General features: G+C 47.0%; 1 protein-coding gene across 1 annotated transcript in view; it reads left to right on the top strand.

Moving 5' to 3' along the window:
• CNNM2 (cyclin and CBS domain divalent metal cation transport mediator 2) overlaps positions 1–17,235 on the top strand; it is a 112,168-nt gene extending 94,933 nt beyond the window's left edge. Inside the window, exons 3-8 of the mRNA XM_088528658.1 lie at positions 2,204–2,341; positions 4,418–4,587; positions 7,588–7,681; positions 10,042–10,107; positions 13,933–14,117; positions 16,364–17,235. Coding sequence (XP_088384784.1) covers positions 2,204–2,341; positions 4,418–4,587; positions 7,588–7,681; positions 10,042–10,107; positions 13,933–14,117; positions 16,364–16,573 — 863 coding nt within the window. The 3' untranslated portion in view covers positions 16,574–17,235. The remainder of the gene's footprint in view (positions 1–2,203; positions 2,342–4,417; positions 4,588–7,587; positions 7,682–10,041; positions 10,108–13,932; positions 14,118–16,363) is intronic.
• The last annotated feature ends 4,242 nt before the right edge of the window (positions 17,236–21,477 follow it).

The raw sequence follows: 21,477 nt of genomic DNA, 5'->3' as shown, positions 1-21,477 counted from the left end.
TTTTGCATCCTTCCCTGCCCGCGTTCAGGAGCCGGCCGCAGCCCATGCAGGCCCTGGCGAGCAGATGGATGGTGCTGTGCTGTAGGCTCGTGCTGTGCCAGTCATGGGGTGCACAGGTTGTTAAGAACTGCAGCTGCAATAGCTTCAGGATAATCATCTTGTAGCCTTGGCCAGTGGCTTCCCCCAGGGGAAGACCACATCATACCTCAGCATACCCTATCTCCAAACAGATGTCAAAACAGATATGTTAAAAATGTATAATACACTGTTAAGTGCTATGCAACTTTAAATAGCTATGCTATTTAAATAGCAGAGCTATAGAAATAAATATTATTTGCCCTAGTTAGTATTTTCGCTGGTCATCTAGTGAAAGAGTAATCACATAGAAAAGTCTAAAGAATCCAGTCTTCAAACATGCCAGGACTGTCACCACCTTCCAGGAAGCGATGTCGTGCCCCGTTGGCACTTGCAGCTCTGGACCTGATAACGTTCTGCGTTCTAGCACTGGGAGGCTGCAGGATCTGCATCCTTCCACAAAGCTGCTCTAGGCTGCTTCAGGGCTTCAAGTTTAGCCATGCTGGCTTCTTCTCAGTTGCCAAAACATATGTGATACACAAGGCAATGTATTTTTTCCAGCTAGAGGAAAAAATCAAAGTAGCATAACTTGCTTAGTTACATAATAAACTTTAATTTTAGCATGAATCAAACCCACAGGCTTAAGAACTGGGCAGTGTATGGGGCATAGATTGTCAGCCTGGGGACCAGTATCGCCTGGGGAAAGAGGGCAGGGGAGCCATGGGGTGTGCTCTTAGCAGGGTCAGAGAGCAGGTCTCTGGCGTCCACCTCTGACTGCCTTGGCCAGGCAGCGTGGTGCTCAGTACGGGCACAGGGTCAGTGACTCTCACCCACTGGGCATGGTACTTCCTTCTCTTTGGGCATCTGATGGAAGAAGTCCCAAGCAGGAGCTTGTCTCTGCCCTTGCTGGTTCGTTGTTGTACAGCCCTGGTGTTTCAGGGTGGACTACCCTTGAATGAGAGACTTTTTCCTTCTTCTCTTGCCTGGAGTGCACTGAGGGTATCTACACTGATTAATACAGGTTGTAAAGAGAAAAGGGCAGAAATAGAACAGAAACCTTCCCGGAGATTTGTGTGTCTTACCCTGCCTTCCAGCCCAACGAAAGGCTGCTCTGGGATCTGAACTCTTCTCTTGGATCCCTTCCTCTTGAGACCTCTCCTTAGCCCAAGAGCAGACAGTCAGCCTTGCTGCCTTTTGATTTGTAGGAAAAGTCTAATATTTCCAGAAGCCACTGAAGAAGACTACAGTATTTGTTGACATCTCACCAAAAGTTGCACTGGGGGCATCCTTCATGCTGCGGGTTGTTCATGTTGCAGAACCAAGCAACATCACAGTGCTCTACAAGCAGAGTTCTCTTAAGCATGCCAAGGTGACTTCAATGCTGAGGTCTCCATCTCACTTATTTAGAAAGAGTAGACAGAAAATAACTGCTACAGATTCAATTATTTTTATCACTGTCCTTGGATCCTGCATCTTACAGGAAGCTAGGAAGTTGCCTGAACAGCAAAGAACAGTTAAGAACATGGCTTGCAAAACTACCCAAGGTAAAGGCTTCTAGCCACATAGCTCTGCTCACACTGCATAACCTTCTTGGGAAAAGACTTTTGGATAAACTGCCGAGAGAATAGCAGGAGGAACTGAAAATCCCCCCATCATTTGTTTAAGAACCTATGCGTCCTAACTTGATGACTCTGATACAGGACGAAAGATTTAAGGTGTTTCTGCAAGGTCTGGTGCTCGTGCTGTGGTCAGGTACCAGAAGTGTGGTTATTTCGGCAGTGCTGAGCAGGACTCTTCCCCTGCCCTGCACATGTGTGTGCACGTTACGCTGAGGCACATTATCTGTAGGCAGAGCCTGGGCTGCCGTTAGATGCTCGCGAGCACCTACGGAGATATTTTCTCCCGTTGAAGTAGGGTGGCAGGATCTGCACAACCGGGGCCTGCAGTCCAAGTTGCGGGTTGTTTCTCTTGGATATCGTGTCTCCACGAGCGGGTTTTGCATGCGCTGCAGAGGGCTCTTGGCTCTGGGCTGGGCTGTCCTGGCTGCTGCGTCTGGCGCGCTTCACGTGAACCCTGCTCTAACAGAGCTCCCTTCCTTCCTGTCTTCCCCCACCCTCCCCTTCCCCAGCTGATAACAAGACGAAGAAGAAAGTCGCCCATCGGGACAGGAAGCAGGACTTCTCGGCCTTCAAGCAGACAGACAGCGAGATGAAGGTTAAAATATCGCCGCAGCTCCTCCTGGCAATGCACCGGTTCCTGGCAACAGGCAAGTGTGGCTTATCAGTTTTGTGGTCGTGCCAGAGCCTCGGAGGCAGTTTGTCAGCAAAGGCCGGTGAGGCGGGTTGGGACAGGATAGGCGGGAAGGGAGGCTGGGCTGTGGGGTGACAAATAATGCCACTTTTGTGTTTTTCTTTTTAAATTCTCTCCTCTCCTGTGTTCAGTGTCGGCATGAACCCTCTGAGACATTTACCAGGGGTGGACCAGTAACTTTAAATTGGTCTGAAAGGTAAGGATGAATGCCAAGTGCCGCACTGCATGTCTAGAGTCCGTCAGATTAACGACTAGCAAGCGCACCCCATTAGGAAGAGCTCAGGGAACAAACCCAGGAGGACTCGATACCGCTGGCCAGCTGACTTTAATTCCACTCAGGCGCCTCATCCAGAGAGAAGTGACGGACTTTTTGTAGGAAAGCGTTAACTTGTTCTGGGAGACTTTTTGACTTGAAATGAAAAACTCTGCTGACACATTTAATACAGACTACACAGGTGGCTGGACTATAATTTTTTTAAAAAATGATTTCTTGCTGGCTTGTATGACCTCCATTGATGGCTTCGGGTTTCAGAGGACAGTTGTCTCCGTCCCAGATCACCTTGATGGTTAGCCCTTGGGCACGCAGTCTGGCAGAGAGGCCAGGGCTTGAATGGTTCCTTGCAGCTGACATTGCCTTTCGTCGTAGAATTGGTCCCTTCACCTCAGAGATAAGACCTGTTCCAGGGAGAGCTTGTGGAAAATGTACCTTCCTATTGCTTGTGCTGTCTCTTTGACATATAAAGAATTTTCACATGCAGGCCTTTCAGATGGGCATCTTTGCTGATGTGTTCAACATACATTCTTGGGTTGCAAATGATAAACTGCTTTCTCGGCTTGCCAACTCGAGTTGGAAGTTAGTGCTTGCCCTCCTCTAAGAAGCCATACCTGTCAGCCTAGATGCGCCCGCTCTGTCTTTATGCTTTGTTTTGCCTCTGCGACTTGAGACCCATGTTAAGTGATAGGTTATCATACCTCAGCTGAAGGGCAGCAATTCCTTGGGCTCGGACTCCTGCTGCTTATGTGCATGTGAGCATGTCCTTGGTGAAAGGAAGAATTCAACAGGAAGACTCGGATTTAACGGCAAGCAAAGCTTTGTTCGTGTTGTTATACAAGACTTCGTGGAGTTCCCTAAGCACCTCAACAAATAGAGTGTTGCAGTACTGCCTCTCTGCTTGTTCTGTGAATGATAGAACTGTGCAGTTTAAACTAAGCTCTGACTAAGAAGTTGGATGCTACAATTTTGCTTTTCCATTGTAAATTAAGAACAGTATCTCCAGGAGATTAAAAGTTCAGGTTTATTAACAGTCCAGTTCTGAAATGGGGTATTAGGAAACCTTATCAATTTGCATGTTTAAATCTTGACGTCTCTGGCCTAACTCTGCCACACACAGATGAGCTTTTTCACTTCAGACAGCTCCTCTTGGGAACACTGATTACCGCAAAGCACGAGGATAGGGCATGTGCTCTGTGTGTCAGATATTAATCCCATGTGGTGTGAATTGACCTGCACTGTCTCTCACTTTGAGTAACTCTTCCCATATCAGTGATGGCAACCTGGATGGTGTCTTTGACTTTCTAGGTCCCAAACAGTGATTTTTTTCTCTTTTTTTTTTGAAACAAGTGATATGTATAAGTTATCATTAATACTCTTAGGGGAAGAAAAAATATTCAGAGGTTCTTTGTGCCCTAACTGTAATACTAACCCATTTGTAACTGCAAGGAGCCTGTACAACTGTGACTCTGAACTCTCAAGTGAGCAAGTCTGCCTTTTTTTTTCCCTTTCAGATGAAGAAATGATTCTTGGCTGTTTTCAAAAGTACTTCTGTAATTAAAGTTGGGATTTTCCTTTTTTTCTTTTTTTTTTCTTTTTTTTTCCTACAAATCTAAGAGTATCAAAAGACAAGAAGCCTGCAATTCCATAATGGATCTGTCTGCATCTGTGTTTCTTTTATAAGCAAATGCTTATTAATGATTATGACTATCTTCTTGCCAGGCTTCTGAGTGTAATGCCAAGTTGTGTCTTGTGTTGTAGAAGTAGAAGCCTTTGGTCCATCCCAGATGTCAGAGAAGATCCTTCTCAGGCTGCTAAAACATCCCAACGTCATCCAGGAGCTGAAATACGATGAGAAGAACAAGAAAGCCCCAGAATACTACCTCTACCAGCGAAACAAGCCCGTCGACTACTTTGTTCTCATTTTACAGGTCAGACATGTGACTGTGTAGATACGTGCAACATCATCTACTGACATCTCCCTCTCTATATTTCTTCTAGCTGTTGAGTTTTGTCTTTTTTCAAACATGGGAATGGAGCTATGGCTCCTGGGAACTGTTCTGCTTCCTTCATAATCTTGCTAGCTCTAAACAACTCATTCAACTGCTTTCAGTTTAATCCGCTCTGAAGTGTAGACAACACTTCCCACTTCCAGTCATCTCCTGAAAGCCACGTGCTAGGTATTACTAGGATTGGCAATGCAAAGGAATCTCTGTGCACAGCTGGCATTGCTTGGAAATCACACGTACGCAGAACGCAAAGGTCCTCACAGGAGTTTGGCTGGGGTGTTTTCACTGATGCGTTTGGTCCTTTTGCAAGAGGAGGCGTGGGGAGGTTGACAGCTTGGCAAGGTGCAATTTTGCTGTGCACCCATGGGGTTCGCACGCTCGCTGCTGCGGGAAGCGCGGGGGTTGGCAGGGGCAGCACCGTCTACTGACCCCTGCCCCGCCGTTCCCTGCGCTTGGTGAGTTTGGGATCGCAGCCCTGGGTGTTGTGGAAGGGCTGTTTGCTGTTTGGTCGCTGCAGGAATGCGCTCAGTGCTCTTCTGCAGGAATAGGCCTTGGAGGGAAATTTTGCTGGACAGATTTTATGCTTCTAGCCTGGATAGACTGGAAAAAATAGCTGACGTTCTAATGCAGTATGGAAGTCTTCCTTAATATGGCCTTAAAAATTAAAAATGGAAGGAAGCTTTTTTAGTTTTAAATGCCATCCGTAATGAATAATAAAGCAAGCACCAACACATGACATTGTGAATTGGACTTACTACAAAAGGATTGATTTTGGAAGTCTTCTGGGAGCACTGTAGCTCTTTAACTGCCTTTCCTTATGTGCAGGATCTGTGCAACTTGGAATAATCCTGAATGAAGTAATACTGCAAAGATATAAGTGAAGGACATGTATGATACAAAGAACAGTCAGTAACGAATAAATGGCTGATGAGCAAAAACAATGTGCAAAAACAATATTGCATTTGGAAAAGTGAGCCTTGCAGTAGATATATACTGTAAAAATGGTAACAAGTTTGGTTCTGCAAAATCCAAAGGGGATAAAACTTCTGCTTTTGTTACTTAAACGATCTGATTTGGGGATTTATTCTGTCACTTAGAGACACCAGAATATCTTCAGAGTAACAGAAAACAAGTAAATAGGTTTTCTAGACATTAAATTTACCAACTTATTCTTTATAGAGTTATTGTTGTAGCTGAGGTGCCACCTGTTTGTACCAGCTTTTCATTTAGCCACTGAGAAGTTCTTTTGTGGCACTTTGAGATTGGTTTTGTTACTGTTTTTTCTTTGATTCGCAACAGTGGAAAATAATGAATAAATGAAATAAACAGTGGAAAAACAGAAATCATGGACATGTAAAACAGGGCAGAACACACCCAATGGTATGCATGGAGCTATCTGCCCTTCAGCTGCCAAGGCAGTGCCACGCGAACCCGGTCTTTATATGGCCACAAGCAGGGAGCCTAGAAGTTTTGTGTGCTGATGGAGGAATAATCCTGGAACCAGGACACTATTCTTATGGCTAAATACTAGTTTGTGGGTTTTTAGCTACTAACTTCACAGTGACTGTGCATGAAGATCAAAGCTTCACGGGTGGATGTATTTTGTAGACCTGAGCTTGACTGGCAAACACTGATGATAAGTAGGCTGGGAACCCTGTCTACAACCAGTCTTTGCTGACCAAAATAGTACCTTTTGGAAGGCTTATAATGAACAAATAAGCTACTTATTTGTATTGTGAACTGAAATTGGTTTTAAAAGGGATTATATGAAGTGATTGCCTCTGATAGCAGGAAAGGGGATTTGTGAGCTAGATACTGTGTTCCCGTTAGATACCTTTTGTGAGCTTTTCCTCCTCTGGGACAGTCAGGCAAACTGGCTTGGTTTCAGGTCTCTTCCAGATTGATTTAATTTTCATGTTCTTCTGCCCCAGTACAGTACTGTAGGGTTAAAGGTATGGTTAGTTGTTTTAAATAGCTTTTGCTACAACAAATGCATAGAAAGAGTATCTACCTTTTATGCTCATTTTGACCTGACTCTGTCCATTTGATGGTTAGTCTAATCAGCACACGTGGGACTGGCAGCCTGTCTCTCCTTTCCAGCTCAGCCAGAGGGAAAGCATTGCAGGTAATTATGTGGTTTGGCTAAAATCCCAACCGGAATGTTGCATGCAATTTCCTTCTGCAATAGTGTACTGCAGCGCTCAGTGCAGTACCAGTAAGGATGGAAATGAAAGACATGTCCCTCTAAGAAGCCAATTATTTTTGCCTATTTATATACCGAAGGAGATGTTTACAACTGCATTTGATCAAGTAGTTTATCTTCTAGGCTCCTTTGTATGATATCAATACACAATGTTAAATATTTGCCTCAGTCCACATCCAAAACAGCTGCATTTGCTTGTTTAGCTTGGGAAGGATTGGAAGGTCCTTTAGACATGATAAAAGAGCAGGATGGGCTTTGGGCTGGAAAACTGGAAGAATCTGGAAAACTCCTAGAAACTGGAAAAAACAAAGTAGTCCAGAGAGTGCTTCTCCAGGAATAAGGACTTCGTTTCTGTGGAGATCTCCGTGGTGAAAGCCGCCAAGCTCCTTGCACGTTGTCTCCCATCGCCATCTCCGGTGTTGTGTTGGGCTCGGAGAGCATCTCCAGGCCCCAAGCGACCATGGTGCATAGAAGCTCGCTGTGCTACTGGGGGGAATGTTTGTTCCCTGGCTTGATTTTTACTGGCCAGGGGCAGCCCAAGATTAGAAGAGCTCAGGGAATGAGAGTTTTGCTCTCTCCTGTCTCAAGACCCCATTACAAAGTGCAGGGACCGTGGTGCTACCTTGATGACATCAGGCAAAACTAGCTCTGAGGACACAAGCCTGTTGTAGTGCCTCTGGTCCTGTTTAATTGCTGCTCTCTCTCCTTTTCCTTAACAGGGGAAAGTGGAAGTGGAGGCTGGGAAAGAGGGGATGAAGTTTGAAGCTGGTGCTTTTTCCTACTACGGGGTGATGGCCCTGACAGCATCACCAGGTACGTTCTCTGACCGTCCGCTCTGGGCCACGCTCGCGCGCGAGCCCGACGGCGACGTACGCGGTTCCCGCTCGCTAGCAAAGCGGCCCCGTGTCGCATCCCCAGCCGGGGCCGAGGCCGTGGCGGTGCTGACTCCGAAAGCCGAGCGGCTCGCACGAGCTCGCGTGCAAGCGCCGGCCTTACCAGTGATGCATTTGGTACAGGGTGGCAGCTTTGTTTTTTCCTTCTCAGTGGCATACTAGGGATGAATTAAGTAATTCGTATCAGGGAATAAGTAATTGGTAGCAGGGGGACATCTAGTGGCATAAAACACAAACAACGTGTTAGTTTGGGGGCAGCTTGTTTTACTGTGGTTTCTAAAGCCGCCTTGAGCAAACCGAGAGCAGCAGGTTGCAGACATCACCCCTGCCAGGCTGTGCAGCAGTCAGCACAGGGGAGAGCTGGTGGCCAAGCCGAGAGGGGAGCAAATTCCCCCAGCACAAACTGTAGTGTCGCGAGCCTCCTCCCGCCTTGCAGGTCCGTGCTGGAGGATTGCTTTGGAATCAGCAGCCCAATGCACTTCTTGGTGCCCTGATCCTTTATAGCTTTGTCACCCGACCTGCAGTTTCATCCTGTCCCACTCGCTGAGCGGTGCTGGGCTCCATGCCGGCCCTCACTGCGATGCTACCGATGTACGTGAGGGCTGGCAATGTTGCCTTTAGATGGCCAAGATCTTGATCTTAGCTGGGAACCCGCAGCCCTGTGCAGAAGACCTGGGGCAGTCTGGTTTCAGCAGGAGGTTAATGCGCACTCTCCTTATGTGCGCGTGCATACTTACATGTATATTTGGATATATGGATATACTAAGGATACAGCTGTAGTAGAGTAAGCTCTCCCACCAGAAGCACTTCTCACGGCTGCCCAAGGTGAGGCCGGTCGGTGCTGTGCTGCCCTTTTCCTCATCTTCTGCTGGATCTCCATTAGGAGCCCCATCCAGAGGCAAGACTAGCTCTCCCCTGAGCCCGTGCGCTTCCGTTCGGCTCCTCTTGGTTGCAGCTTGGATGGATTTGGAAGTGTGCGGGGCGGATTTTGCCTGTGCACGTGGTACCTGTGATGAGCCGTGTGTAACACGCGTGTGTGTGCGCAAGTGTGTCATACCTTGCTGTGCCATCAGCTCGAAAGCTCAGCTTTTACAGTGTGGGCCAGTGGCCCATATGAGCTGGAGCATCAACCCTACATGACCTACTCTTGGAAATCATTTGTGGCTTCTCGTTTTGCCAGCAGTGATTATTTTGAATGTTTCAGTGTTGTCCCCTTTTTCTCCCTTGTGTTGCTAACCATCCCTGCGTCCCTGCCAGTCGCTCCCCATCCTGTGAGGTCAAATCATCGCCCCTTCGCGTGTGTCTGCACTGAAGCCCATCATAGATTTTGTCATGTAAAATTTAAGTGCTATTTTAAATTAATTTCTGTTAACCCTGGATTTGTTTCCTTACAACTGGTTGTTTTTTTTACCAGCAGCTAGTCCCTAATTTTGCCAGCTTTCCCCCCAGTTTTCAGAGGATTTGTTTTATGATGCCTTACAGCATCCTGAAATTTCTGTTAGGATGAGCTCATAAAAATGAAGTAATTCTTCTTGCCCTGGGTGGACATGAACACTCGGTTCAAGTATGAACCTTTGCAGAACATGAGAAAATGCCCATTCTTCCCTGTGTCCTAATTGGACTTTATGTGTCTACTCTCTGCACTGGAATATGAAGTGAGTAACAGGAGATTGAAGCATGTTTTGGGAAAAAAAAAATCAGTGAAGCTTTTTTTTTTTTCCTCCTTTTTTCCTTTTTTTTTTCTTTCTTTTTTAGCTGCAGCTAGGGAGGGATTTATGGTAATATTTAGCAATCTCGTAACCATTCTGACAAGGATGAGCTAGGAAAATTATAACCTCACATAGTGGTGTATTGAAACCTTGATGATCTATAAAGTCTCCTTTGGTTTAGTTTCTATTTTTATTTTACTCCTATTAGGAATTGGACCCATAAAGGCTTCCTGCCTTGTTTTAACTCTTTGTCTTCCAGGCTGAAGTGGGCACCACCACTCCTTTCAAACTATTTAAAAAACACGTATAGCTTGATAGACCACTCAAACTAGCAACTTCACTGTGTAATTCTGCAGGCTTGGATGTTTGTTTTATTTTATTCCTAAAATTATTTAATTGCCTTTTTGTTTGCTTGTTTTGTTTTGTTTTTTTAACCCTTTACTTTTCCACAGTCGATTTGCACTTTTGGTTTTTAGTTCTTCAGTGTGTGAACTGGCTCCTTCCCCTGTCAAGTGTGGATAGCTGCCGCCTTTCTGGTCGTGATCTCATCCTTTTTCTCTCCCTCTTCTAGTTCCCTTGTCCCTGTCTCGTACCTTTGTTGTCAGCAGAACAGAGTTGTTAGCAGCAGGTTCTCCAGGTAAATCCGCATGCTTCTATTTTCACCATTCTTGTGACTGCCCTGATGCCATAAAAAATCAGTCGCAGTCTGTATTTATGTGCCCCCTTTGCTCGTTAGGGAGAAGCCCAGCACAGCATTATGCCTCGCAGGTAGGTATCCCGAACACTTACTTGTAACGAGCCGGTAGCAACGTGACGGAGCCACCAAAATGGACAGAACTAAGCTCGTGGTTCAGAGAATGCGTATGGTAATGTGCACTTGTTCTTGGTTTGCATACATACCCCGGTGAAATATTAGGAGGGGAAATTTTAAAGGACGATATCCGCCCCTGAGCTGACGTTAAAAAGTACGTAAAAGTTTTTGCAGAAAATACATTCAGCACAGTGAGTATCTGCTGCTAAGTTGCCATGAAAGAAGAACTTGTTAAATTAAAGACTTTTTCAAACGGTGTTAAATTCTACCACTTAAGTCAAAAGTGTTGAATTTTCTTTCAGTGAGGTTACTGCCATGGACTGCACAGTGATTTATAGAGGGGACAGACTTGCAATACAATATGCAAGAAGGTGTGAGAGCTCCTGTTTTTTTGTTTCGTTTTGTTTGCTTGTTCCATTTTTTTGCCAAGCATTTGAGTTGACTGACATAGAAAGTCCCTTGATCAGGGCAAACAGATAAGAAATTGGGCCAAAATGCACTCCAGGATGTGGTTGAATGCTTAGAAGTTGGCAATGGTTAAGAACTGAGCTTTGCAGGCACCATGTAGGTGAGAAAAGCAGAAACCACCCAAGAAAGTGTACAGGAACAGCAGATTCCTAGAATAGTTTGGGCCACACTGAACATACTTCTTCTTTCTGAAGTTTTCAGATGAATTTGTCTTCCTGGACCTAGAAACAAATAAGATAATTATGTGCATATTTAAGTGAAACAACTCCTAAACATTGGTACATATTGTACATTTCAAAAAATTTCACCATCTGCTGCTTTTTCTCCCCCTCTCTTCCTTTCAGTTTTGAAAATGTATTTCACCATCAGTCCTTAGACGTGTGCATTCCAACCAAGTTACAGGTTGTTGATCTGCAGGGAATTTTTTTCATGCCCTGTTAAAGGTCCCTGCTGCTAAACTTGAAATAAGAGGCAGAAATTTAATCTCTCTTTAATTAAAGTATCCTATGGCTTTCCTTTAAACTCAGCAGCTTTGATTATCATTTTTAGCCTGGTTCTTTTGTTTTGTAAGGTCCCACACCTCTTTTTTTTTTTTTTTCCTTTCTTTTTTTTCCTTCCTCAACTCCCAAAATTGATTATGCAAATTAATAATGCAGTGAATACCTTATTTGAAAGAAACTGATGTAGTATCCGTGGTCACCATGGCAATGGTTGCAGATGAACATGAGATTGTGCATGGCACCAGGTTTGATGAAACTTGGACCTTCTGCTGGGTCCTCCTATCAAGGACCCTGCTTTTTAACCCGAAATACATAACGTGCTTGTGTTGATGTTTGTTCTGTGGTTTGTGCTCTTTATCCCTGGTACAGAAATATAGGAATTTGAGGACTATGGGAAAACCCATGTAGAAAAGGTCTGTCCAGACCTGCTGGGGGTTGGCAGGGCCTGACTCTGCCAACATGGAGCTGCCTGGTTCTCCATCTGCCTCCTGCTCTTTCTGCATTCTCTCTCCTTCATCAACTTTCTTCTCCCTTCCTGACTTGTACATAGATCCAGAGGTGATGTCTTTTCCCTCAGATTTTCTCTCATCCTACTCTCTTGCTCTGTCCGTTCACTCTCTCTATCCCCTGCTTTCTTTAGCTGGCTTTGTCACGTTGCTCTCTGTCCTTCTCTTTATTTACTAGAAACAAACTATGGGTCTCCCAGAGAAGAGAGCGAGAGATCCGAGTCAGGCGAATGTAAAGCTGTTTCAGGTGGAACTCTTCACTCCAAACAGCAGCAGAGCTTGTCACACACAGCTCTACTTTGTGTATGCCAGTGGGAAAGACCGCACACTGATTCTCCAGGGAGAATTAGAGCCTCTCTGGCTGGGAGCACATTTCAGGCCCTGTTTGGTTCCTGCCAGCAGCTCTTGCAGCCTGCTGTGGCTTCCCAGATGGCTAGTTGGCATCAAGGGAGAATGTTGCAGACCTCTGCGTGCTTGCATCTAAGCCCGTACTTGGTGTAACCAGAGGGGCTTGCACTAATTCCTCACAGTGCAGAAATGCCGGGTTTTCAGAACTTGTATTTTTCCACTCACTTTTTTTTTTTTTTTTTTTTTTGAAATTGAAGGAAGGAGACAACCATCTTTAAGTGGCTAAAAAAGAAGTAGGACAATTCTGTCATGCATCTGGAAGAATCTAAATTTTAAGATTAGGAAAGACTGGATGTAGAACCAGGCGTGTCCTCTGGCAAAGAACAATTATGTTCTTAGTAATTAAGTGACAAGGGTAGGGTTGTATTTGGGAAGAGGGTTTTTTTTTTTTTTTGACCTAAGTTTCTATATCGAAAATTCACCAGAAAAGAAATTGTAAAGCTTGCAAAGATGCTGTTGCTGACTTCCTCAAAGAGGCTTCGTATCTAAAGATGATACAAAAACGATCTCAGTTGCCAGCGTGGACGGCACAGTGAGTAGTATAGCTCACATCAAGTTTCATTGTGAGCTGGATGGATGAGATTTGATTAGAGCAACATCCAAAAACTCACCAGTGCCAGAGATGATTCTTTGATTCGTCTGTGTTATATGTGCATCCAAGAGAAGTCCATCTGTAGGAAGGCTTGGCATCTCTCTTAGGATGCATTTCTGCCTACTCTCTGTCCTTCTGGGTCCCTTTTTGGGGCAGAAGCTGCAGACACGAAATGTTTGTGGCTCGCTGAACTCAGCACATTAGGAGAGCTGTGGTCAGTCACTACTCTGGTTCCCTGCAAGATTTCAGTCGTTAAGTAAAACCCTGCAGCACATACAAACCAATGGCAGAAAACAGTTTCTCTAGTTTTGCTTCTTTATAGTCCATATTTTTCCTGGACACACTTTTTTTCTCTGTAGCGTGGGCCATTTTCTCTGTTTTGCTGGCTGGCATGTACCAAACAGAGCTTGCTCACCTTCACTGAGCTTCCATATTTCAAGTTTCAAGCACTGACAGGTACTAGAATAAATTTTATTGAAATAATTATCATGTGGACTGCACAAGAGACACTTTGGTCCACTGAGGTCTCTGCCACTCACCACTCTTACACTTCTGAAAATGTGTCTGATCTAATCCAGAAGACAAGGATAATAGTTACAGGTACCAAATGGAATAAAATTATGAGGATAACAGCTGGAGCTCGCTCTGTAGATGAAAGGTCTGATACTGGTGGTATGATTATAAATCATTAAGAAGAAATCTATTGAATGTGGTCTGACAATGAAGGCTTTCCTCCTAGAAAGTCTTGGGAATTTACCTTTCCCTGCAATTCCCATGCACAGCTGAAATGCTGTGACCAACTGAGCACAGCACATTAAGAAGAAATCTATTAAATATGGTCTGACAATGAAGGCTTTCCTCCTGGAAAGCCTTGGGAATTCCCATGCACAGCTGAAATGCTGTGACCAACTGAGCACAGTGCCTTATCTGTTGTAGAACAAATAAAACCAGGTGTGTTTAAACTATACTAATTGATATCAGCTACCAGCTCTGGATTCAAAATGTACTTTTCTCAGGGTAGTTTGGTTGTTGAGCTGCATGTCTTACGTTATAAGTAGATTAAGTATTTACAGATTGTCCATGTTACATCATGATTTATTATGTCCCTTTGAAACGGATGGTTTTAAATGCTTTCTACTTAATTTTAAGAATTCTCTCCCTCTTGCCCATTTCTCAGCTGAAAACAAGTCTCCACCTCGGCCCTGTGGCTTGAATCACTCAGACTCTTTAAACCGAAGTGATCGCATTGATGCAGTGACGCCAACGTTAGGGAGCAGCAACAACCAGCTGAATGCGTCTTTCCTCCAAGTGTACGTCCCGGACTACTCAGTGAAAGCACTCACAGACATTCAGTTTGTCAAGGTAGGAAAAGAGCTGTAAGGCCTTGCTGAAAGCTGGGCTTAAGAGGCACGTTGGAGAGCCTGGGGAAGGGAGGCTTCTGTGAGTAGATAGGGTGATGAAAGCAGCAGCCTGTTTTAAAATCAATCAGTTTAAATTACTTTTTCCGAACAGCTACAGTCTGTTGGTTTCTGCCTCCCTTTTCCTCTCCTGTGATGGGTCACTTGGGTTCCTAGATTCCAGGTCCTCTGAGGAAAGTTTATAGAAAAGACCCTTTTTGTGCTTTTAGTCATGGAGATGTATGCTCACGAAGTCTTCGGAGCTATCAAGAGTGGAAACCTTTCACTAGATGACAGTGCCAATTCTTAAAGGATAAGATATTTTGTGTTGGATGCAGTGTTTATCCACTTTTGATTTTGGTTTCAGTTTGGGGCTCTCAATCTTACTTTCTGACTTGTCATCCTTATTCTGCTTGGAGAAGTCTTGGACATTTATCTTAACTTCATGTGTTAGGCTCATCCTGTGCCAGGTGCTCTAGGTGACCCTGCGTGTGCAGGGGGCTTGGACTAGATGACCTCTAGAAGTCCCTTCCAATCTTAACGATTCTATGATTCTATGTCTCATAACACCAGGGAGTTGCTGCATGAAGACAGCTCTGTGCCCCAGCATGGTGCATCCTGTGCTGTAGTGTGTGCGAGGCCTGTGGGATGAGCCAGGGTAGCCGAGCTGGGGAACAGCTAGTGCTGGCAGCAATTCCTGCCCGCCTGGGAGTCCAGGCAAGCTGACGCCCCATGGCCAGAGATTGACCTTGATGCCTTTCTTAAGGAAAGTGCATGCCTTCGTATGCCACTCAAGAGATTGGTGAACTCAACTTCTGTCAAAGTTAATTCAATATTAAAAATACGTGGAATAGAGTATAAGTGCTGGGATACTAAAAGAATTGTTCCATGTCTACAGGGAGCCAAATTTTAAAAGGAAGTGCAGTTTTGCATTCAAAATCTTGACCAATACGTGTGTACTGGTTGATGAATCTTTGACATTTAGAGCAGTGCATATTTATTGCTAGGCAAGCTGATCTCAAGCTCAGCTGCTATTACCAAGTCCCGCTACAGATTTGAGTGGCCAATCTGCTGTACAGAGCAGCTGCTCATCTTGTGCTGGTTTATGAGGAGTCCATCCAACTGTCACTGTGTTCATACAGAGGCTGAACTGTGTCTGGTGTCTCTGCAATCAAACCTGAACACCTCTTTTTATGTCACTCTGCTTCTATCCTATTCATAGGATAGCTTATTCAACATGAGTGTTTTCGCTGTGCCACATGGGCATTTAGTCAATTAACACCTTTTAAGCCAAGGCTGTAACCTGCTTGTGCCTATTTGAATTTTTACTCTGGATACTGCAACTCGGTCCATCTGACTGTCTCCATTTCCAGCTCTCCTTGCTCAGCCTGTTCCATCTTCCCGCCTGCTGAGGTGCCCCGCTGCTCCGCTAGCACGTGGGCTGCCAGCACACGCAGATCCTGCTGCCTGTCCTGGCCGTAAGGGCTGCTCCAGAAGAGTGTATCCTGCTGGTTCGGGAGGAAGTCTCCCCTCTAGCACCGTGTTCAGCAGTAGGGCACTCTGGCCTGCTTGTCCCGGGGCATCGCGGGCAGCATGGACAGCTCCCATTGCAACCCCTCTGCTGAGCGCAGCTGGCTCTCGGAGATACCAGCTGAAGACTTCTCTATGGGCAGCTAATTCGATCTCGTCTCTATGGAGATCCAGTCTTTACTAGAATCAAATGTCCTGTGTATGAGAATAAGGATCTAGGTGTTGCTGCATTTGTTGGCCAAGACCAGAGCAGCAGAGCTCTTCCTCTCTGTCTCTGTGGGGACAAACCTCAGAGCCTCATCCGGAGCTTGCTGAAGTTGGGAGAAAGACTTCACTGAACTCTGGTTCCAGCCCTACAAATGTGCCTGAGTAGAAGGAAACAGAGATTTGATTTAGAAATCTCTGCATGGGAATAAGTTGCTTCCTTTGAACAGCATGGTGATTGCACAGCTCCATGCTTCCACCCTATGGAAATGTCTCCATGCCATGATGTTGAGTTGGGGTGTTCTAGGCTTGCAAAGCAGAGGGATGTCTTGTAGAAGTGGAGCCGATCCCAGGTAAACAGGAGTTTAAGTGCAGCCATCTGGAAGGGGAGGGGGACTTCATTTTCTGTGTGTGTCCCATGGGGGAGACAAAAGTGTGACTGGCTCTTCTTGTTCCTTCCTTCTGTGCTTGGAGCAGATCTCAAGACAGCAGTACCAAAATGCCCTGATGGCATCCCGGATGGACAAAACACCTCAGTCCTCGGACAGTGAAAACACTAAAATCGAACTGACTCTTACGGAGCTGCATGACGGTTTGCCGGACGAGACCGCAAACCTGCTGAACGAACAGAACTGTGTGACTCACAACAAGCCCAACCACAATATGCACAGTGAAGGAGCCATCTAGGAGCTGACTCCCCACAACCCTCCCATCCCATCTCCTCAGCAGGACCAGTCCTCGCTCCTTCCTGCCTCCTCCCCGAGTGTGAACACCGTTAGTTTGTGCTTGCAACACTGTGCTGCATCCAGTGTTCTGAGACCAAAGACTTTTGCGTCCGTTCTGGGAGCAGAAGAGGAAGAAACAGGAAGAAAGGAGCAAAGAACAAGATAGAGGGACTAAAGCCTCAAGCGTACTTTGGGAATGGTGAGCCACCCTTGAGAACGATGAAAGTACTTCTTGCAAAGTAGAATCATGTTTATTTTTATCTGTATTTTGCACCCTTGTTGGGTTTTTCCTCCTCAAACACATATGGAGAAGTTTAAAAACTGCTCCGATTATTTTTTCAAGAGAGATCATGTTTTTAAAAAGTATTTTGCAGAGTTTTAAATTGTTTCTGTCCCTCCCCAACCTGAAGTAAGCTCTACTGTGGTTTTGTAAGTTGGCTCCAATGTCCTTAGACCTCTTTTCACCTCTTTCTGGGTCTTTTTGTTGCCCTGTTGAAGAAGTTAGAAACGGTACTTGTATGTGTTTGTCTCCTAACAATGTGCAAGCTTCAAGGAACCTCTGGTTTCAGCCACCTGGAGGGTCAAGGGATGCGTATCGTTGCATTCTTGCAGTTAAGTTTCAGGGAAGGAGTGGTCATTTTGGTATGTAATATCATTTGGTATGTAATAATCTTCAAAGTTGAGAAGGTTTCTTTGTAAAGCAGACAAAAGCATTGTTACACTTAGTTTTGTAACCTCCAAAAACCTTGTGTATGTTAAACATGATACTGGGGAGAAGGAGTTCGTTAGCGAAATGACAGTCTTGTGAAATGAAAGCCAGGGTAGCTTCCCACAGTGGTGTAACTGGGTGATTTTCCTCTGATGTTCTCAGAATTGCATCATTAAGTTGACTCTGCACCCCAAAGTGACAGACTTTAATGGCCATGTGCCATAATAGTCTGTTTGCAGCTACCTTGGCCACAATGGACTCACATTTTTGCTAAGTAACAGAGAGCAACGCTCCCTGTTCCCCACTTAAAACTCTTAACGTTAACAGAAAAGATGCTGCTACTATTAAGCCCAAAGGACATCCTCCAGGTGACAGTAAACCTCTGCCAGTGCAAGGATGGGCTCCGCTGAGGGGCTGGGACCATCCTGTCCTCTCCAAGAACTGACACTACTTTCCAGACACAAGTGTATTGCACTTCAGGGATTCAGAGAGGTTCACTTCCAGGCCATTCCCAGCCACATTCCTTCCCTCGAGAAAATTCAGCGTAGTTCCTTCTTTCTTTCGCTCTCTCTCCTTTTTTAACAGCCGTTCTAGGGATTGCCATGGTAGCCCAACTGAGAGCCTCCCACCTGGCTGCTGTTAGTGCAGGACAGCACGTGTCAAGCAGCAGAAACCAGTTCCTCCACGCTGAAAACGTGCCCATGGCCAGGGTGCAAGAGGACCCTGTGGCACTTGTGTGTCACACCTTGGGCTTCCCGCTTGCTCAAGTGGACTTCTGAGCCCCAAACAGGTCCTAAAGTAGAAGTCACGTCCCCCTCTCCGGATAATCTCCCCTTCCAGTGTTGTTCAACTTCTGAACTTTGCCTTTAGTATTAGGTTCTGGAGAGAAGAGCAAATGAGGCATTGAGTTCTCTGGTTCAAAACTGTTCTGTGGCCCTGGTTATGTAGCATTTCCCTTCCTTTCTTTACTCAGATAGTCCCACCTGACCCTCAGAGAAACCCCCGGTCCCACACGCAACTGCCAGAGCTCTCTGTCCTGCCCCACACCTCTCCTGCTCTCTTTAGGGCAGCCACTTGCCTGTGAGCTCCCATGATCCGTCTTTGCAAGTGTTTCCTGGAAAGGTGCAATATTTTGCTGCAGTAACTCCCTGCAGGCAATCGGGGCGCGTGGCTTTCGAGCGTGGGGCTCGCTCTCACGCTCTCTCAGCTTCAGGGAGCAGCCCTAATTTTTTGCTCTCCTCTCTGCAAACAGCCTCCGATGGAAGGATGCACTTTCCTTCTCAGAAGGGGCGGCAATCTGGAAGGGTAAAGTCCCCACAAGGGGGCATAGAAATTCCACGGTATCCAACGTGTGCGGGGAGCGGTAAGGAAACCAGCCCCCAAACTTGGCTCACATGTTCAGCTTTTATTCACTGTTTGGAGTCCCGGCTTTCCCCAGCTCAGAGGGAGCCTCCAGCCTCGCAGCGACGTGTCCCCAGCTGCACCGTCCCACCACGACCACCGACCCAGCGTTGGCCCAGCCGGTGTCAGCCCCGCTTCTCCCCGCGGATCTGCTGGGTTTGCACCTTTCGCACGCAGCCAAGCGGCGACGTGTTAGCCCCCTTGTCCTGGTGGGGCCGGTGACGCGTCTCCCCATTCATCCAGTGTTGCTGAATGTAAACGTTTATTGAAAGTGCTTGACACGGTGGTGACCCTGAGATGCAGTATCCATCCTGTCACCCCTGCCAAAGAAGGGAAGGCTCAAGTCAAGGCAGCTCGTTCTCTGGGACAGCGTTGCTTGCTCGCTCTTACTTCTGCTTCTTATGTCAGGTTGTGGGTTTGGTTTAGTGTCTGTTTCCATTAAAAAAAAAAAAAGCCTGTTTTTCCAACCAAAGCCATGTGATCCCAAAGCAAATACCTCCTGCTTCTGCCCGTGCTGCACTGTTCTAAAATTTGCAGGCAATTTTTGCATGACTGTTTTGTCGTCATTTGTACAGTTCCAATAATGGAAAGTGAAATAATTTCCATAAAAATAGTTGATTATAGATGTGTTTCATATGGAAAATATGTACCTGACCCAGAGGGGTTAGGAGCTGCTACTACTAATTAGCTTGAAGAGCAGGGCATGGTCCTCTCCACAGAGGGGAAAAATCCAGACTCCCTGTTCTCAGGGTATTTCCAGTTTTACTGTTTCACAGATGAAAGGGGTTCCCAGCCCTTGCTGTGGGAACCTATATAAATAGAGGAGCCCTGTGCCCAGCTCAGGATTACGTCTGAGGCTGTGGACAGTGTTTGCAAAGGCAGAGTCTTGGCTTTCCCTTGGTGCTGGAAATGCTGTGACTCCTGCACCTGCAGTGATGCCAGGGCAGGGCTGGTGTCTCTGGCTGCTGGTGGCCTCGCGGCGTTCGGCTGGGCTCTCACGCTGGATTTCTTGCCGCAGCGCCACGTGGCAGAGCTGTCAGACACTGTGGTAGCGCAGGGCCCCAGCCGATGGCTTTGGGAATTGCTGGACTTGACCTCAGCCCTTGGCCAGGCTTTGACTTGTGGGAAGGATACTGCATCTCCGTTCGTCAACTCCTACTGCCTTCGTTGTTCGCCTTGGCCATCTGCCTCCCGGTACAGGCAGAGGGGCAGATGATGACCTGTTGGCTTGGGAGGCTGGGAGGGCATCTAGCCATGGTTTCTACTGTCAATACAATTTTGCACAAAAGTTCTTTGAAGTGAGGTTTTCAACACTAATATCTTAAATGCATAACTGTGAATTATAACTTTTACACTCCTGTTGGTTGAATTTCCTTTAAATGAAATGAACCTGAATCTGTTGTAACTATGATTTATTTTTTTTTAATTGTGTGTTTTGCCAAACCTTTGTAAAGAGTGAAGGAATGTCCTGGCTTTCCAGTGAGAATCTTTCTGCGAACAAGGCTGACTCTGGAGCCCTGGAGATATCCCGAGCACGCTGCCTCCGAGCAGAGAGGGGCTCGGAGCGAGCTTGGCCAACCAACCTCATCTTCTCTGTAGACCCCAAGCACGGAGTGGCCAGAGTTTACAGAGTGCTTGTTGTTTTATTCCCTGTTTGTGTGCTGAAATCCACGTGTGGTTGAAGGCCCCTGTCCCCGAAGAGCCGGGGGAGGCCGCAGAGCCGGCTGTGCCGCGTGGCGGGGCAGCTCCCCGCTCCCGCCCGGACGCTCCTCTGGACGCCGTGCGCCCCGCGGCCTGTCCCGGCCGGCGCTGCGGCGCGCGCGGAGCCCAGCGAGCCGGGCTGGGCCGCGTTCCGGGGCTGGGGACGAGCCTGGCCCGCGGCGGGGGAGACGGCCGCCGGCCGCGCTGGCCGCTCCTGGGCTCTGTGTGAAGAGGCGTCAGCCGCTTGTTCGGCCTGGTCTGTTCCTGCTCTGTTCTCCTAGACTTACATCCCCTTTCTCCTCACCTTAGGGTTTTCTTTTCTTTAAGTGCCTTTTTGGGCGGTTGGAGCTGGCAAGAGTAGGTATCTCAGGATACGGCCCTTTGCACTCCCCTCAGGCCCGCAGAGAGCGCGGGGGAGCCGGGCGAGCTGCTCCTGCTGCTCCTCAGGGCCCTGCCCAGGTGGGGACGGGCTTGTGGCAGCGGTGACGCGGGGCTCAGATCAGCGCAGAGGGCAGGAAACCAGAGAGGGAGCCGTGGGCGCAGGGCTGCTCAGGCCACAGCACTGCTGCCCGGGGGATGGCAAGGAGCAGCGCTGGCTCCTCGCGAGTGTCCTGAGTACCCTGTGGCACGGCGAATGCCGCCGCGCTCGCCGGGACCAGCCGGAATGTGCATCTTCCTTGTGCTGACAGAGTGTCGCTAGAAACTAGTCTCACCTGAAGGATGTGCTGTATTTTATATGACACGTAATAAGACACGTCTGTGGGTTTTAAAGCTAGTACGTGTGTGCCAGTTGTCAAGCTTTCCCGGGTCACCAGTAGGAAACCAGGGCTGCGTGGGGAAGGGAACAACGCTCTGCAGAGCATCTCTTGTTGTGATGCTGCCCCCAGGCTTCATCCTGATGGTGGCTGGCCTGCGATGGGGTGCCCTTGCGCTGCAAACCCTGAGGTGCAAAGCTGGCGTGTGCTGAAAAGCAGCAAGTGACGCAGAGCCTGGTGTGCTGCACAGCTCACTGCCTGGCCCTCACTGTGTGGCTTTGAATAGACCCAAAGAAATAC

Source organism: Tinamus guttatus, unplaced genomic scaffold, assembly GCF_059628265.1.
Source record: "Tinamus guttatus ecotype Peru unplaced genomic scaffold, ASM5962826v1 Tinamus_guttatus_pri_ptg000314l, whole genome shotgun sequence".
NCBI classification, from domain to species: domain Eukaryota; kingdom Metazoa; phylum Chordata; class Aves; order Tinamiformes; family Tinamidae; genus Tinamus; species Tinamus guttatus.
This window is presented reverse-complemented; position numbering and strand designations above follow the sequence as displayed.